Source organism: Artibeus jamaicensis, unplaced genomic scaffold (genome assembly GCF_021234435.1).
Source record: "Artibeus jamaicensis isolate MK-2021 breed Jamaican fruit bat unplaced genomic scaffold, CSHL_Jam_final scaffold_1019, whole genome shotgun sequence".
In the NCBI taxonomy this organism is placed as follows: Eukaryota; Metazoa; Chordata; class Mammalia; order Chiroptera; family Phyllostomidae; genus Artibeus; species Artibeus jamaicensis.
This window is the reverse complement of record NW_026522025.1, coordinates 27,777,197-27,793,966: the sequence shown is the minus strand read 5'-3', so window position 1 is coordinate 27,793,966 and position 16,770 is coordinate 27,777,197. Positions and strand designations below refer to the sequence as shown.

The following is a 16,770-nucleotide window of genomic DNA, read 5'->3' as shown; positions in this document are numbered from 1 at the left end:
CCTCAGGCTTTAAAGAGCAAATTATTTCAGCATTGCATTTACTTAAGTATGGACAGCATTTGCTACAGACCTCTACTACTGACAAGAGGCAGTACACATTGATGTGCTGTTCCAATTTGGTAACATTTTAGTTGCAAATTGTGAACCACTTGCCCGCTGAGTCTACTTCATGACTGCTAGTTATGTTTTAATTGTGCTGGTTAAAAATCATGCTGAAAAAATTTACATTTGATAGGCAAAGTTAAGTTTTACTCCCATACTTGTCTCTCTGTAGGTTGCTAGAGGGAAGCATAAGGAAAGTAAGAAAAACAAGAGAATGAAAAGAAAAGCTACAGTTACGTTAAAAAGGAATTTTAAGGAAAAAAACCAGAAACAAAGTTCTGCGTTAAATTTAGTGGCAAATATCAATAACAAATGAAATATTATATACTAGCGGTAATTATGCAATAACTTTTATCAAAATCTTGAAAATTCTGCTAAATATATATGTATATAAATGCTTTTTTATAAAATAAGCTATTAGAAAACAGTAACACAGGATGGGTTAGTGACAATCTCTCCCCCTCCCCCATTAAAAAAAAAAACTATAGGCATAAACTGACTAATATTAACATTATTTCTGAAGTTATTTTAAGAATAAAGAAAAACTACCATAAAGCTGCACTATACTATAGTTTGGTTACACTGATAATGCTGGGTGTAGTTTTTCTATACCTAGCATCCAAATGATCTCTATTAGCTAATTCACTCCAAAAGCAAATTCTGTCGGCAAACTTTAGAGTCAACTGAACAGTATATTTACATAGACAGGATACCTCTAAGTGGTATAAATCTTGAAGATGGGCTCTCGGACCACGTGATGTCAGTCCTGTAATAATATATTAAGATTTATGCCACCTGTGTCAAAAACATGGATAATTACTGGTCAATACTATCATGACTAAATTTTTACTATAATATAGTGCAGTTTTAGAAGCCTGGCATGGTCAACACCATTTCTTTTTTAATTGCGAAATTAAGGATATAATAATAAGTACATGGCACTTCAGTATTCTAGAAAAAGGGCAAAGATCAGAGCTCTGTTTAGTAGCAAAGAAAAGGTAGTTTTATTTGTAAGTATAAGCACACCTGGTGAGTTAAATACAGGAGCTGAAGGGGCATTACATACAACTGTTTCAGCGAGCAATGTGTTATAGGGGTTGTTAGTGCCGTGGGGTCGAAGAAGAGGGTTTGTTAGTAGGTAATTGCCAGTCATTCCTAAAGCAAAAAAAGAAAAAAAAGAACAAGAAAAAAAACAGAAAAGAAAGAAGAACACATCAGTTCTCTTATTTTAGTGTTACAGTTGCAGTACAGTACTTTTTGCATTCATCAAGGGTAATGGACAAGTTGGCAATGGAAAACCTGCTGAAATTTTCTGACTGTATTTGTACTACTAATTTGAAGGAGAAAGGGTAGAGGGAAGTTAAATTTCAGTAATTCACAGGTGCTTTCTATGTCCCCCAAGTAAACACCTGCTGAGGATGACATTTACTAATTTATACAAAATCACTGTTAAACAAAAATGGCAATGAAATGCACAGAGATCAACATTATGTTTCAAGATGTTACTGCTTAATATTAAAAACCTAACCACTGAGGCCCAGAAGAGGGAATCTCAAACTTTCAGCATTTACAGGTGTAGGATTATCCCTCATGAAAACATCTGTGTTAACACCAACTCAGATACAAGCAGGAGGAAAACAACTTCGAACAGGTAAACAGTATGACACACTGCACAAAGCTTCGCTTAGTAAATGCGAGAGCACACATGCTAGGGAAGAAAAAGGCTGGGTACAATGAATTATGAGACCACTCACAAATTTTATACAATGAGAATTTTATCTGCCAGGATTCAAAAATGAATCATTGGATCATTTCCTCTTTGATAGTCATCTTAACAGCAATATGAAATAAACACACATTCACTTATTGCAACTGAGAAATTACAAACCTTTCAAAACTCATCAAACATGTCTTGCATACTAATAGAATCTGACTAACATACTTTAAAAGGCAACTTGATTTTGATATCACACATACCCCTTTTCTTATTTTAAACCAACTCTTAAACCAACTCAACAATGTCAACAATGAAAAATATCATTGTGATAAAAATATACCATGTTCTATTACCAATAAGTACAACGAAACTGAAATTACCTGGATAAATTAACTTTCCATGGATTATACACAATAACATGTTTTTTTCATACCAAATTGAAATTTCCTAGCCATGCATTCAGAAGTCTGTGTGTACATTCACTTGTCTCCTTATCTTACTATGACATTTTATTTGCCAACTTATTGTAAGTAACAATTATATTGATAAGATACATTTATATAGTTGTAATTGTAGACACACAAAAATAGTAATTCAGACAAAAATTACTTCATAAATTTTCATGTATTTTAATTTTTTGTTGATGAAGATTTACTTTAAATGGTTCTGACGTTTTTTACTTTTCCAAAGAAATGTTAAAATATTTGCAAATGAGAATTTTCACTTCAAAACTGGCACTGTTTACAGTGAAGAGTAGTTATTATAATTGTGTTAATGTTTTAAGATGAAAACTCTCATCAATGTCTCGGTTAGAAGGATAAATTTGCACTCACCAGGTAAACATTTTAATCAGTGTCAAAGTATATTTTCAGTATTTATTTCTTCTAGCCTTACTCTTAAGGTGGAGTTTAAAATTATACTTTTTGCATTACATTATTAAATAAATTATTTTATATGTACTTTAATAAAAGGATAAAAGTTGACTCCAACAAGTTTAGGAGCTTGTGATAGAAACCCATTTGAGAGAAAAAAATCCCCCATTTTCTCTAGAATTGTTGTAAACTGGCAGCAGGTACAAAATTTATATTGTAAACTCAAATTTTCCTAGTAACTGACCTTGATTAAGTGTTGAAGTGCTATTGATGTCACCTGAGATAAAAGAAGATTCAGACTGTTTTCTCACAGTGTCATTCCACATCCTTCTTATACGACTCTATTAACATAAAATAGCAAGACACATATTATGTTAGTTTCCCCAAGCTTATCTTATTAAAGACACACAAAGACTTACCCTAACAATCTGGGTAGGATTATCTGTTGGGCTTTTTTAAAAAGAAAATGTGTGTTGATTTTGGTCTAAAACTAAGGAAGTCTATACTGCTCTGTTACTTTCTACTAAGGGGTATTTAATCTACTCTTAAAAAAGTTTTTATTGCCTTTTTTTTAACATGGAGGTTATTTATTATTCAACAAATATTTACTGAGTACCCACAATGAGCATTGTACTGTATAATCTTAGGATATGAAATGATTATCATACACTTTTTAAAGAAGTATACCTCTCAAAAAAGGATGTTCACACTGAAAGAAACATCTTGAAGAAATACTTAAGAAGAAATTAAAAACCAAAAGACTAAAAAAGCAAGCATTTGCTATCTAGACATCATTATAATGAGGAGACAATTAGTGCATCTGAACAGAACCTGTCTCAGTAGGCTTTCTATAAAGAAGGTTAATTAAAGATGCTGTCAAACTCTTTGTTACCTGTGTGCCAGAGGAATACCGAGCGCTGGTTCTGGTGGTTGATGGCTTCACTGAACTGTGGGGGCTCTCGGTTGGGAGGCCGCCGCAGCAATATGAATGTCTGAAGCACTTGCCATATTCTTTTCGTACCTGAGATGAGCAACCGGGAGACGGAGGGATGAGTATAAACACACGTGCTTCTCGCTCTCTCTCGAATTAAATGAGCAGTGGAGATAACCAAGAAGTTGCATAAATACTTTTTCCATGGAGAAAATAAATTACACTTACAAAATCAAGTTCCATCGAAACTGCTGTAATCAGGAAAATATTCTCTGTCCAGTAGAGACTGGCTAGTAAAATCTTTAAAATGTTACATATTATATAGTAATGCTTTATAATACCTATTATGCACATGGTGTTAATAGAATTAGTAACATTTTAATAGACTTGTTTTATCTATATACTTAATAAGCCCAATTTTATATTTCACGCTAAGAAAATAGGACAAATTATTTTCACTTAATTACATTTTACCACTCGTATTTAGTCATTTAAGTTTTATACGCTTCATGTCCTCTGAGGTAGGTCAATGCATGGACTTCTTTTATTGGATTGTGTAGTTTTGTGGGTAACCTCTTTATAATGACAAGACTATTCTGGTACGAGAATGAAGAAAAAAAGTACTTTGATAATATTCCATTATTTAGGATGGAATGTTTTCTTCATTTTCGGGTATGTCTAGCTTTAACATTCAGTGCAGAGAGTACCAGATGCCTATTCACTTCATTAGCACACAAGGGAACTATTTATACAATTTCCACTCTCATTAATGAGTTACTCAGGTACTTTCCCTTTCCCCCTGAGTCTTGGATATGTGAGTAGATAGAAAAGTCATTAGGTCTAAAAGAAAGCTTAAAGTAAACTTCCGAAGTGAAGTCCAGCCCTGGCTGGGTAGCTCAGTTGGGTAGAGCACTGTCCTGATGTGCCAAGATTTCGGGCGCAATCCTGGTTCAGGGCACATGCAACACATGAATGGGTGGAGCAATAAATAATGTTTTTCTTTTCCCCCACTGTCCCTTTATCTCTTTTTCTCTACCCTCCCAAATCTATACATAAAAAGATTATTATAAAAGTAAAAAAGTCCAAATACTCACTAAATAATAGGGAACCTGGAGAGTTGGTATAAAATTGGGAAGAATGGGGGAGAATGCTGGATTCTATGCATATACATTGGCATTTAAATATGTACTGTTGTGGCTTAGAGAGACACTTCACAATGACAAGACAGGTGAGGAGAAGGAGATGTTGCATAAAAATTATTTTGAGCCAGTTACAAAAAGTCACAGGCTTTTCCTCTCCTTTCAGTTCTGCACTCGGTGCCTGCAGAGACCATGACTTTGACACTTATTCCTTGCAAAATTAGATAATTAAAATCTCTAGATGACCTTTTAAATCTAAGTGCACTTGCATTTTCCTTCTCTTCCTTTATTTAATTACACCTATTAGAACAAGTAACAATGGGATTAAACTTTCAAAGCACTTTCTTTGCCTAAATACGCTCACTGAAGTGGTAAAAACCATGATTTTAACTAAATCATTTTAGACCACATTCTTAATGATTCATCCTGGCAGCACCGAGGAAGATGTTTCTAGAACTAAGTAGAACATGTTCAAAAGAAGGTCTACATGATGCTTTTAAAGGTAACTCTAATGAAAAGCAAAGACTGTTCCACTAATACACATAACTCTGTGAGGAAGTAATGGCTAAGCTTAGGCTTCATCTCAAAGTAATTTGGCAGGAATTATGATTGTGCTCATATGCATGTTTATAAAATGATCATTTATAAAGTGAGGAATATATAAAAACTGAAGTAATTACAAAGGTTATACCTGAATAATGTTAAAAAAGTTAAAATGCTGTGTTATTAAATACCTTAAAAAATTTCTGCACATTGAATGGCTATTAACTGCTCTGAAATGCCATATAACCAAGACAATGGTAATCAAAATAGTATTTTACACAAATGATACCCTCTGGTGTTGGGTCTGCCTACTGCCTGTATTGCTGTGAATGTACATCACCTGTCAGTACCACACAGCCCACTGTCATCATCTCCAAATGACAGCTTATTCAAAACGGATGGAAGTAACAACACTATCATCTTGTCAGGACTGAAGACACAAGAGTTTTCACTTTCACAATTCGATTTCTGTTTGATTTAAGTGACCAACTAGTAATAACAGAATAAAAGAACCACACTGGCTATGTAGGCAGGAAAAGGGTGATCTCTAGTGAAAGGCTCAGAAATTTTAAACTCAAATGGTGCTAAACTTAGCTCCTCTTAGGGTTGTGTCTTCTTGTAACATATTGAAAATTTTTATCTTCAAACAAACATTAAGTTTTGAATCATTTTTGCTGACTCCACTTAATATAAAATGGAGGCTAAATAATAAAATGTGAAATAATAAGTTATTGGATTTTGGATCTAATAAAATTAATCAAAAGGCACCATTAATATTAATCTTTTGTATGCCTGGCGCTTTTAAATTAAGGGCATTTATCCTTATACTCAATTTTATTTAACCTTTACCTTGCATACCCTTTGCACAAAGCATTTTTATAGACCCCACTAGAGAAAAAGAAATATTAACAAAAATATCTAGTTTATAACATTCTCAAATTGAGATCCAAAAATGATTCCAGATATGTATTATGATTAATTTGATTAAAATATAACACTATTTAATAATATGCCAATAATATTACTTAAAATCTTCTCTATTATATCTATCATTTCCAGTAAAAGAACATGCAAGCAGAATCTCACGGTCTTTTCACTTACTTTCTTTTGCAGAGCACAGTGAAAGATGAAAATGAACACTCCCTGGAAAGCATTAAAGATGGTGAAGAGATAGGCCATCACAATGGTCTCCTCATTAATAAAAAGCAACCCAAATGACCAGGTTAGGCCAAGAAGACACAGAAGAGCGAAAGCGCCAAGCACCCAAGACCTGAAAAAACAGAGTGAATTTTATTAACAGGTTCAGTAAGAGAACAATATATATCACACTTAAATATTAACATATCAGTAGTAGCAGTTGACTTTCTCTATGTTCACATTCAAATTCAACAGCATTTTGGCTTTAACCTTTCACTGATTAAAGAAGGAATAATAGCATTTAGTACTGCAGCCTCCAGTGAAAACAGCAACAGCAGGTATAGCCTTTTTTTTACTCCAGAATAAACGAGGTATCAAAACTATATTAAAACACAAGGTGTACAACATCCCCCAGGACTTCATTATCTTTTTTGTGCATTTTGGTCTAAGAAATTAGGAGTCCTCAATTAGTTTACTCCTATATTTCTATTCCTGCAGTGGACCCATGACTGGACAATGTGACACACACAGAAAGGTTAAATGGCAGATAATCAGCACCTCAACTTCAGATTCTGATAAACTCATCTTAGGTGAACCTCAGGTTTTGTAACTAAAGCATGAAGAAGCCTAGCTGAAATGGAACAAAAACATGAGAACAACTTCAAAATAAATAGTTTTGGAGAGATTTCATCATGAATAGCTTAAGGAGAAAAGAACTGCGGAAAATAGGACGGAATGAGAAGGATTTAAAGTCGGTGCATTCCATGTCTAACTAATGATCTTACTTGATAAATGGCTTATTATCTTCATAGCTAGAAAGCATTATAAGCAGAAAAGAGAAACAAAATTATTAGACAGAATTAAAATAGAAAGTAATAAGAAAGCATTTATATATTTTATAAATTATTCAAAATTAAGAAAGTCAAAATGCAGAGGCAAGCAATTAAAAAATAAAGGCATATTATAGTTTTAAAATACTACAGCAAATTAGATATCCCAAAATAATTATAAAAATTAAGGGCAATTCATGATACTGATAGATTTGTAAAAAATATAAATCATGCCACAAATTTGTTAATGTAGGGTTCTACCTTACCCAGGTAAGTCCGTATTATAGTAGCCATCACAAACACGGTAATTACTGGTGTAGATGAGAAGACAGAAAGAGGAAAAGGAAGAAAAGAGAGAGATGCTAAAGATTAGCTCTCTCTCTTACCATGCAACATGCAATGAAGCTGGCACTAACCTATCTGAAACATCTAATTAAAAAATTACCCTTACTATAGATCTGCCATTTTTTTACATTAAAAATATTTTTTGCAACCCCATTAAAAACCAACTGGACTAATACTTCATCAAAATTTAAATTAAGGCTCATATTTAAAAATTAACTAAAAATGCTTCCCTAAAATGACTTATGAGTCAATAGCTATCAGTTTTTTTGTTAACTGGATAGTGTTTTTATTCAACATTGAAGTAAAATAAACATTTATTTAATTATCATGGAAACTCCAAGTTAACAATAGTAATAGAGTGTACTGTCTTAGGAAAGCAAGGTTAGAAGTAGAAACTGTGCTCAGGATCCTCAAATCAAAAAAAGTCATTTAACAAAACAAACTGAATATAATCTTATCAGCCATGCAAACAGGAACATCATTTTGATCTGCATTTTAAATTCAAACGAAATTGCTACAGCAACACAGAACTTTCACACAACTACGGAAACAAATTTCTTGGCTCTGGATCAAGGCAGACAGTATTATCTAATTTCTGACCAACGTCTGTGACATGGTCACAGGTGAACTCAGCCTCCATCAGTAAAACCTCATTCTGAGTAATTTCTACAGTTGATGGAAGGTACTCATGTATTCCCTGTGGAGAATGAATATCTTTCACTTAGTTTGTCAAGCACTCAAATTAAAATACAAAACACTCACTTAATGTTTTCCAACCTGCTAGAATCTGGTTTCAAAGTATTTGAATGCTTCACCATTTTGCACAGTGTGATCACCAGGAAGATAATGTTTAGCTGTGATAACATACAAAAAAAGAATTAGATGACTATGATCGAAAAATACAAAAGAAAAGTTTTTGCAAATTTAATGAACTAATGCAGTTAAATATCAATGACATGAGTATATAATAGACAATGATCCAATTTTAGTTTATGTATGCAATGAGCAAGTCTAAAATACGAAATACTCTATGTTTGATCGATTTTTCAACAGATCATTTGACATGAAGTTGCAACCTCATTAAATTAGTATCAAGTGATGATGATTAAATGAATTAGATACCTAAATTAGTTTCTTTAGCTAGAGTACGGGTGTCAAACTCATTTTTACTGGGGGCTACATGAGGCTCACAGCTGCCTTCAAAGGGCCGAAATAGTTTTAGGACTGTATAAATGTAACTACTCCTTAACTGTTGAAGAGTTGAAATTACATTTAGCCCTTTGAAAGCAACCGTGAGGCTGATATGGCCCTTGGTGAAAATGAGTGTGACACCCCTGAGCTAAAGGTACTCCAGGGCCTCAAAGCCATCTAGGAAACACTGAGGTACATTACTTAGAAAAAACTAAATCATGTAGACTATAATAGAAGGGTTGCTGGATTCCGGACCCTAACACTTAGCTGCCTGAGTCTAGCTTTGCATTTTGCCTATTTAAATAAGGGTGATAATAACTGCACAATCTATTTGTAAGGTAATTGTGATGCTCAGATGAAATAAAAATATAAAAAATGTTAGCTATACAAAGTCAGATAAACTTAAATATATACACACATATATTTCCCAATTAACCACCAAAAGCCATCAGTTCCTACTTCCTAGTCTCCGAGGGCCATTTGAGTCCCTCTAAATCATTCGGCTGTGCTAAAAAAAAAAAAAAAACAAACGACGAGGTGCTAACCAAAGCAAACTGGGGAAGATGAAACCTGACCTATGATGGACACTGGGGAGATGAACATGAATGCACTCAGAAGAAAGGCCTTGTGTTTTGACTGAGGAGAGGTAAAGGTTTGTAATTTGCATTTGCTTCTACAGTCACCTGGCAGAACGCTGGACAGAGGGGAGGCAGTTCCATTTTTATGCTGTAAAAATACAACTAAACTAGATCGGTCCTGTTTTTTTGACATTTTATTTACTTCCGATTGTTACATTAAAAAAAGGTGAAACAGAATTATTTTGTGAGCTTTGTATGACTTGAAGACAGCGCAAGTCCAAACAGTATATTCCGATAAAGACCCACTGAATGTGGGATGAAGCAATTTCTTGGTGGCAGGTAACACGTAAGTTTGTTGCAGTAACATGGCTACTTTTACTATCCTGATACCATGTGACAAAGTGATAACGTACTTTAGCCATTCATTAGTACTTCCGATTTTATATTAGGAAAAGTGATATAGGGCAATAAATAAAATTTCCAAGTTCTTCCTAATGAGTTTAGGAACACAGCAAAGGCTTTAATCTAAGCTGTTTAGCAGTCACTTTGTTCTGGGTGCCTACTTCTCTTAGCTGTAGAATTTCTTCTTAAGGGAGAAAATGAGGTTAATGGGCATAATTTGCAAGTGTTGGCAGACAGCATTCTATGTTAATTACTTGAGGACAAAAAAAGCTCTTTGTTTAAAATGGTACTTAAAATTAATTTCTTAAAATATTTATACAGAGAAAAGGTAAACACATTTGTAGAAACATTTTTCTAGTTTCACATTTGGAGTATTATTCTAGTTGACCACGATATAAACAAAAGATTACACTTCAAGGGATGTTATAACATGATACATTTTATTCAACAAATATTTACTGACTTTGCTGCCCCACACAAGAATGTGTTTACTGTACTGTGGGTAAGACATAAATTCTGCCTTTGAGAAATTAGACAAAGCCTGCTGGCAGGAAGTAAACATTCGATCTGTTTTTTTAAAAATTATGATGCAGTGTATCTCTAATTTTTTAAAAGTCAAAAGCAACAGTGTGTTTACTTTTTACTTTATGCAATCGTAGGCCTTTACTAGTAAATTTAAGGAATGGTTAAAAATAAGAACTCAAATATCTTAAAAACCAACCAACCAACCAACCAACCCAAACCCATGTAAATGGATAAAATGAGTACAACTCTTAGGTAAGAAAGGCAGTTTTACAGAAGCAGAGTTAAAATCCTAAAATCCCTTGACCCTTCTTTTTTAACGTCCTAATGAAATGATTTCTTCCTTTTACCCCAAACTTCTGGACCTAAGGTTGTTGCTCAACCTCCCTCTTTCTTAAACATTTTCCCAAAGCATATGAAGCCACAACCTGGTATTCATTATGCATATTAATTATTCCCTAAGGAATAAAATAATAATAGCAGTCGTATATTCCAGGAAGAAAAAAAGTTATTATCCACTACAATGTATAAATTACAAGGAAATAAAAATGTGAATGTGGCAACATGTGGATGCACAAAGCATTATGCTATGAAAAGAAAATGAGTAGAAAATGTGAAATGTTGGAGGGGGGGCCCCTCCAAATATGTTTTTCAATGAAGAAAATCAGGTAAAAGTCAGTAATGCATTTCCCAATAGATAGAAAACCAACTACATAAAAGGAGAATTAAGGCAAAGTATGATACAAAGACATTTCCGTGTTTTAAACACTGAGGACTAACCAGGTATTACAGAATGTGCCACAGGACACGTATCTCATTTAATTCTTAACAAATAGACTGTTACATGCATCTTCCTTTCTTCCTTCACCCTCCTGAGGGTAATATTATATATAAAATACACACACGCATTTTGTTTTTTTTTCTAGTTACACATATAATACATCACCACACATAAAGTTCACAAAATTACAGGAGAAAAGAAACTGAACAACAATCTATCTCCAGAGGTAGTCACGGGCAGCACACCGGCCCCGCTACTCCTTTCTTCTTCTTTTAAAATACAACTGGATTTCAGTATTTCAGAAAGACACTGAAATACAGAACAGGCTGACAGGGACCAGAGGGGAGAGGGGAAAGAATTTCAGGGGAAAACCGAAGGTTTCACAGGAATAAATATAAAGGATACATGGACAAAAACTAAGGCGAGGGGGAAATGGGAGGGAGGTGGGGAGCACTGGGGGGGTGGGCGGGGATGGGTGTATAAGACAGAAAACTGTACTTGAACAATAATTAAATAAATCTAAAACAAATACAACTGGAGACCCACTTTACAAACCTGCCTGCCACATTAGGTATCTTGACCAAAGACTACTCAGCTACTGGAACGTCAGTACTGGAACGTCAGTGCTGAGGTTCAGTAGACCGTGGGGCCGGCTCTGCAGACCACAGCCTTTCCAAATAATGAACCAATTTATTCTGGGAGAAAAAAAATAGCCTTCCAACAAAACAGAGATATATACTAGGCTCACATTTTAAGAAGCATTCCACTTTTAGCTACAGTAATCTAATTTAGAAATCACTCAGATGATGAATGAGTTGAAGATAAATAATAAATTAATTAATGTGTAAAATACAACCTCAAAGAAATCCTAAATAACATGAGGTGTGCTTGTCAAATGACTTCTACCTGATGGGCTTGCTGAAACAACGAATGCTCTGTTTCCTTCGTAAAACACTACCACTCCATCATCAGCAAGTGCCTGAAACGCCCACACACTTGTTCCCACCAGCCAAACCCTGTGTAACAGTAAGTTGTGTTTTCTCAAACCCACTGGTGTTATGCTCACATAGCTAAATATCACACCGAGCCATAAAAGCTGAGTGCAAAACTAAGGGCTATTCTTTTGAAGGTACTTGATATTATAAACGTTTCCAAAGGACATTTTTAAAGCCAATCTGTTTAAAATCAACTAAAAATAATCATAAAACCACAGAAGGATATTTGACTCAGATAGTTTCAGAAGTGTCTGTGAATTCTCCAATTTAAATAAGTTAAAAATAAAATTATAGTCAATCCACTCATGTTTAGGTCCCAAGAAACTTATATTTAAGTTGAACACTAATTTAGTCTTTGAAATGGGACTTGAAGGTGGACAAATGGTGAGGTAATGGTATCTTTCATAGGATGAAACATCATTTCAAGTCAAATTATGAAAAAAGGCATCACCTCAATCTTCATTAACAAACTCCACTAATACATATTTGTTTTATTGGACAAATTAAAAATATACATCCTTTAAGTATTGAACATGTTACCACCAACATATGGCAGTGAAGTGTTTTCTGAAATTAAAAAGAATATACACTGAAGTTCAAACGATAATTTAAAAAATAATTTGTTGTTCAACTGGTTGTCCCCATTTTCCCATCACTCTCCCCTGCCCCAGGCACCCACCCCCTACATTCACTACCTGCCCCCAGGCCCCACTGTCTTTGTCCATGAGTCCTTTACACATGTTCCTTGACTTGACCCTCCCCCTGCTCCTGGGGTCCCTCTCCCTGCTCTCCTCCAGTCACTGTCAGCTTGTTCTTTATTTCCATGTCTCTAGTTCTATTTTGTTTGCTTGTTAGTGCTGTTGATTAGGTTCTACTTACAGGTGAGAGCATATGGTATTTGATTGAAGTTTAAACCAAATTTTTAAATGTGAATTTAGAGTTCTTTTATTTTTCCAATGTTTTAAAGTGAAAATGCTAAGTTTTATTTTCAGAGGATAAATACTGTTGCTATGATCTTTTCAGGAGATAATATACTCTAATAAGAATCATGATTTTGTAGAGTAAAATACTTCAACAAATTTCCCATCTCTTCTAATCAATTCTTGTCCTCTTAAAATATGACTAGAAATCAGAACAAATGGGCAAACAGAAACATCTTTGATTTGATTAGAAATCTATCATCCAAAACAGCCACTTAAAGACCTAAAAGGGTGAACTGCAGATAAAGCACTGGCTGTGATTTGAGTTCTTTCCTCGCTGTATTTTTCCCATGGCATGAATGACTCTTTACAGCCATATACTTCCGTGCCTCTTATTCTTATCTGTTGTTATTGTTTCGTTGTTACAGGGATTTCTTGTGTCTCACTTTTATTTCTTCCAATGTATTTTCCTGCCTTTGGTATGCATTTGAAGAATAAATCACAACCATCAAATGTAGAATCTTCCTATTTCTCGCTGGAAAGCAGGCAGAGAAGACAAGGAGAGAAGCCCGTCTCCCCTGTCCAAGAGCAGCTGTTCTCCCTTCAGTTCCAATACAACCACTTTGCACTCTTGTTATCCACTTTTTCTTTCCAACGTAAATGCTACTGAGTTTAAACACAGTATTTTGGGATAGGTTGAAAGGTATTATATACCAGTGAGAAATGAAAAAGATAGGGTTATAGCTATGCATAAAAAGATTTGTCTAAACCTGGTAGGCACATGTCATTGCTCAATCATTCATAGAGAAGCCCCCAGTAAGTACAGGGTTATAGGATTGTGTTAGGCGCTGTGTGTGTCGATTCACCAGCCTAAATGCCCACGCTGGTAATTAATTTCAGAGATGAGGCAACTCATCCAGGAATTAATCAGATTTTAACTCGCTTTGTGTGAGTGCACGTGTTTGCATGTGCACACAGATAAATAGCTATATACACATCTCAACAGAACTCTTTGTGAAAGAGTGACAGCAAATTCAAAGGAAAAATATTGTCCTATTTAGCTAAAAAAAGAGTAAGTCACCAAGTGGGGGATTCTTTCTCTTCAATGACAAATAATGCTCTTTTACCTATCCCCAAATAACAATTTTATAAATTATTGTTTAAATGATCTTCCAGTATAATTCACTGCTAAAATTCATTGCTGCTTAATGATATAGCACAGCTATTCATCACCCATATCGATGACATGAGATATTTAAAAACAGAGGTTCCACAGATTATAGGAATGTGCAGTTTGTGTTACAGTCATCAACCTGCTCAATTGAATCACATCCGCCTGAGCTTAGCAGCTTAAAATTCATTCCACAGCTTGCAGTGCTGACATGGATATGATAAGACAGAAGAACAGAAACACCACTCTGAAGTAACCTAACTGAACCGCACATGTTCTGACCCTTTTTGTCCTCCCCAGAGCTTGTGCTACCTGGCAAATGCAACTCTAAAACTGCACTTGTATCTCCAAATCTTTGCTGTAAGCCAAGCAGAAACCGATTTCTCCCAGGGACTGGCAGCCAGAGAGGTGTTCTCTGAAGAAGACTTCTAAATGAGTGTGTGAGCTGAACTCTTTCTGAACTGAATTAATTATTAACGATGCAGATGGAGCTGTCCAAATGATAAGAATAGCTTCTGAGGTGTCATGATCCAAGCTTTCATTAAACCATTTCTGGCATACTAATGGTTTCCCACTGCTCATTACTTACAAGCACTTTTCTCATAGATATAACAACTCTAGTGGCCTGTAGGCGAGACATTCAAAAGAAATACGAAGTAGGAGGTTTTATCTTCCATAGCATGTTATTTTTCTTCATAGAACGTTATTAAAGAGGTACACTGATTTAATACTACTAAGTTAAATGGTTTCGATTCGGAAAAGCTGGAAATGCAAAACATGTTCCAAGAGTACTCCTTAAAAGTGTATTATACTATGTGATTTATATTATTAAGATGTGTGTCTGAATTGACTTTTAAGTGTCCTGTATTCCCCAAAGAATAGTATTTAACAAACATGTATTCTACAGTTATGTCATAGCTCAATTTAGGTTACATGCAAGATGCTGTTTTACGCTCTATTCCACTCTCTGTCTCTGTGCTGGGACAACTGGAGGGCAGAGCAATTGCAAGGGAAGAATTACTCTCAGGATCTTTACTGTGATTGCTACCTGCTGTTTTGTTTTGTTTGAAGTTGGGGACACTGTTCCCAAAAGCCCTTCACATCTCAACTGAAATGATTTGGTGGAGGATAATAATGACACCGTAAATGGGTAATATAATCAAGCGTCCTTTGTCTCTTTCTTACTGGAAACCCAGTATATGTGAACATTAACTCCTTTCACTGTGTGAAATCCTCAAAGCCAGTATTTATGTTTAGAGATAGAAAGTAAACAAAACTGCAGTATGAAAGAAGTAAACACGTAATACTTTTATAGACCAAATATCCCTACAGAAGTCTTTACAATTTTCAAACTATCAATATGTTTGGCCAAGGGATGAGGGGCAAAACAGAATCCCGAGTCTTTAAGGATAAAACCCTTTCATGTTAGCTCTTTGTCTTATAATTCAAGATAGACTTTGGCTGTGTTAAATTTATGTAAACTGAGAAAAAAATGGGACAATTTTCTGTATTGAATGATTTTGATAAGAAATCTGTTTTCCTAGGAACATCTGAGAATGTTTTAGTAGTTGAACTCATCATACTGGCATTCATCTCAAATTATCTTTTTGTTTTGTATAAGTGTGTAAAAAATTCATTTTAATGACAAATGTACATACACACAGTTGCTTCAAATTTCTTTGAAGTACTAAACTTTTTCTCAATTTTATGAAACACTAGTTAACCAAAGAAATATCTTCATAGGCTCATTAAAGAAAATAGAATGCTTAAGTAGTAATAAAAGATGTTGGCAATATTTAAACTTACGTTTCCTTTACAATCTTATAATGGTCAATAAAACCTATTTCTAAAAACTTAATCCTGGGCTCTGGCTGGTGTAGCTCAGTGGCCTGAGCATGGGCCTATGAACCAAAGGACTGTGGTTCAATTCCTGGTCAGGGCACATGCCTAGGTTGCAGGCCAATTCTCAGCAGGGTACCCACAGGAGTTAACCATACATTGATATTTCTCTCTTTCTCTCCTTCCCTTCCCCTCTAAAGATAAATAAGTAAAATCTTAAAAACTAAAAATAAATAAAGTTGATTTATTTTTCATTTATTAATCTAATCTTCCAGTATCTTTTTGACATCACATACTTTACGAAGTAGTCCACCTGATATTTCAAGTACCCACCTGGCTCTGTTTCTAGTTATCACAATACATCGACTACATTCCCTGCGCTGCACTTTACCTCCCTGTGACTTCTGTAACCACCAATTCGTGCTTCTTTATCCCTTAACCTTTTTCACCCCCCAAAGCCCCACCCCTCTGGCACCCAACAGTCTGTTCTCTGAAACTAATACAAAATAACACTGGATGTAAAATGTAATTGAAAAGTAAAATTTAAAAAAAACTACCCTAAAAGAATTTAGGCATGGACATTTATTTAAAAGCACTAAATTACTGTGTATAAATTAAGATACAAATGTTAAGCTAATGTTCTTTTACTTCCACAAAACATTCATTTAATTTATAAACGCTACACAGGCTTGGTACATGACTAATATTGTAGATTGGGAAGATACAGCTTCCTGAATTAAAACTCTCAGCAAAAA

The 16,770-nt window shown here is 34.7% G+C and overlaps 1 protein-coding gene across 16 annotated transcripts in view; it reads right to left on the bottom strand.

Moving 5' to 3' along the window:
* Positions 1-16,770, bottom strand: part of ADGRL2 (adhesion G protein-coupled receptor L2) — a 214,258-nt gene that overhangs the window by 6,411 nt on the left and 191,077 nt on the right. For 9 of the 16 annotated variants that reach the window (XM_053655401.1, XM_053655402.1, XM_037164168.2 and 6 more), the window contains 4 exons: positions 8,379-8,470; positions 6,406-6,574; positions 3,584-3,712; positions 2,936-3,032 (listed from right to left, as the gene is read on the bottom strand). In XM_053655401.1, the coding sequence (XP_053511376.1) occupies positions 2,936-3,032; positions 3,584-3,712; positions 6,406-6,574; positions 8,379-8,470 (487 nt within the window). Of the gene's footprint in view, positions 1-814; positions 898-1,128; positions 1,258-2,935; positions 3,033-3,583; positions 3,713-6,405; positions 6,575-8,378; positions 8,471-16,770 lie in introns of those variants that run through there. The other 7 variants (XM_037164173.2, XM_053655404.1, XM_053655405.1 and 4 more) reach the window with 4 other exon arrangements.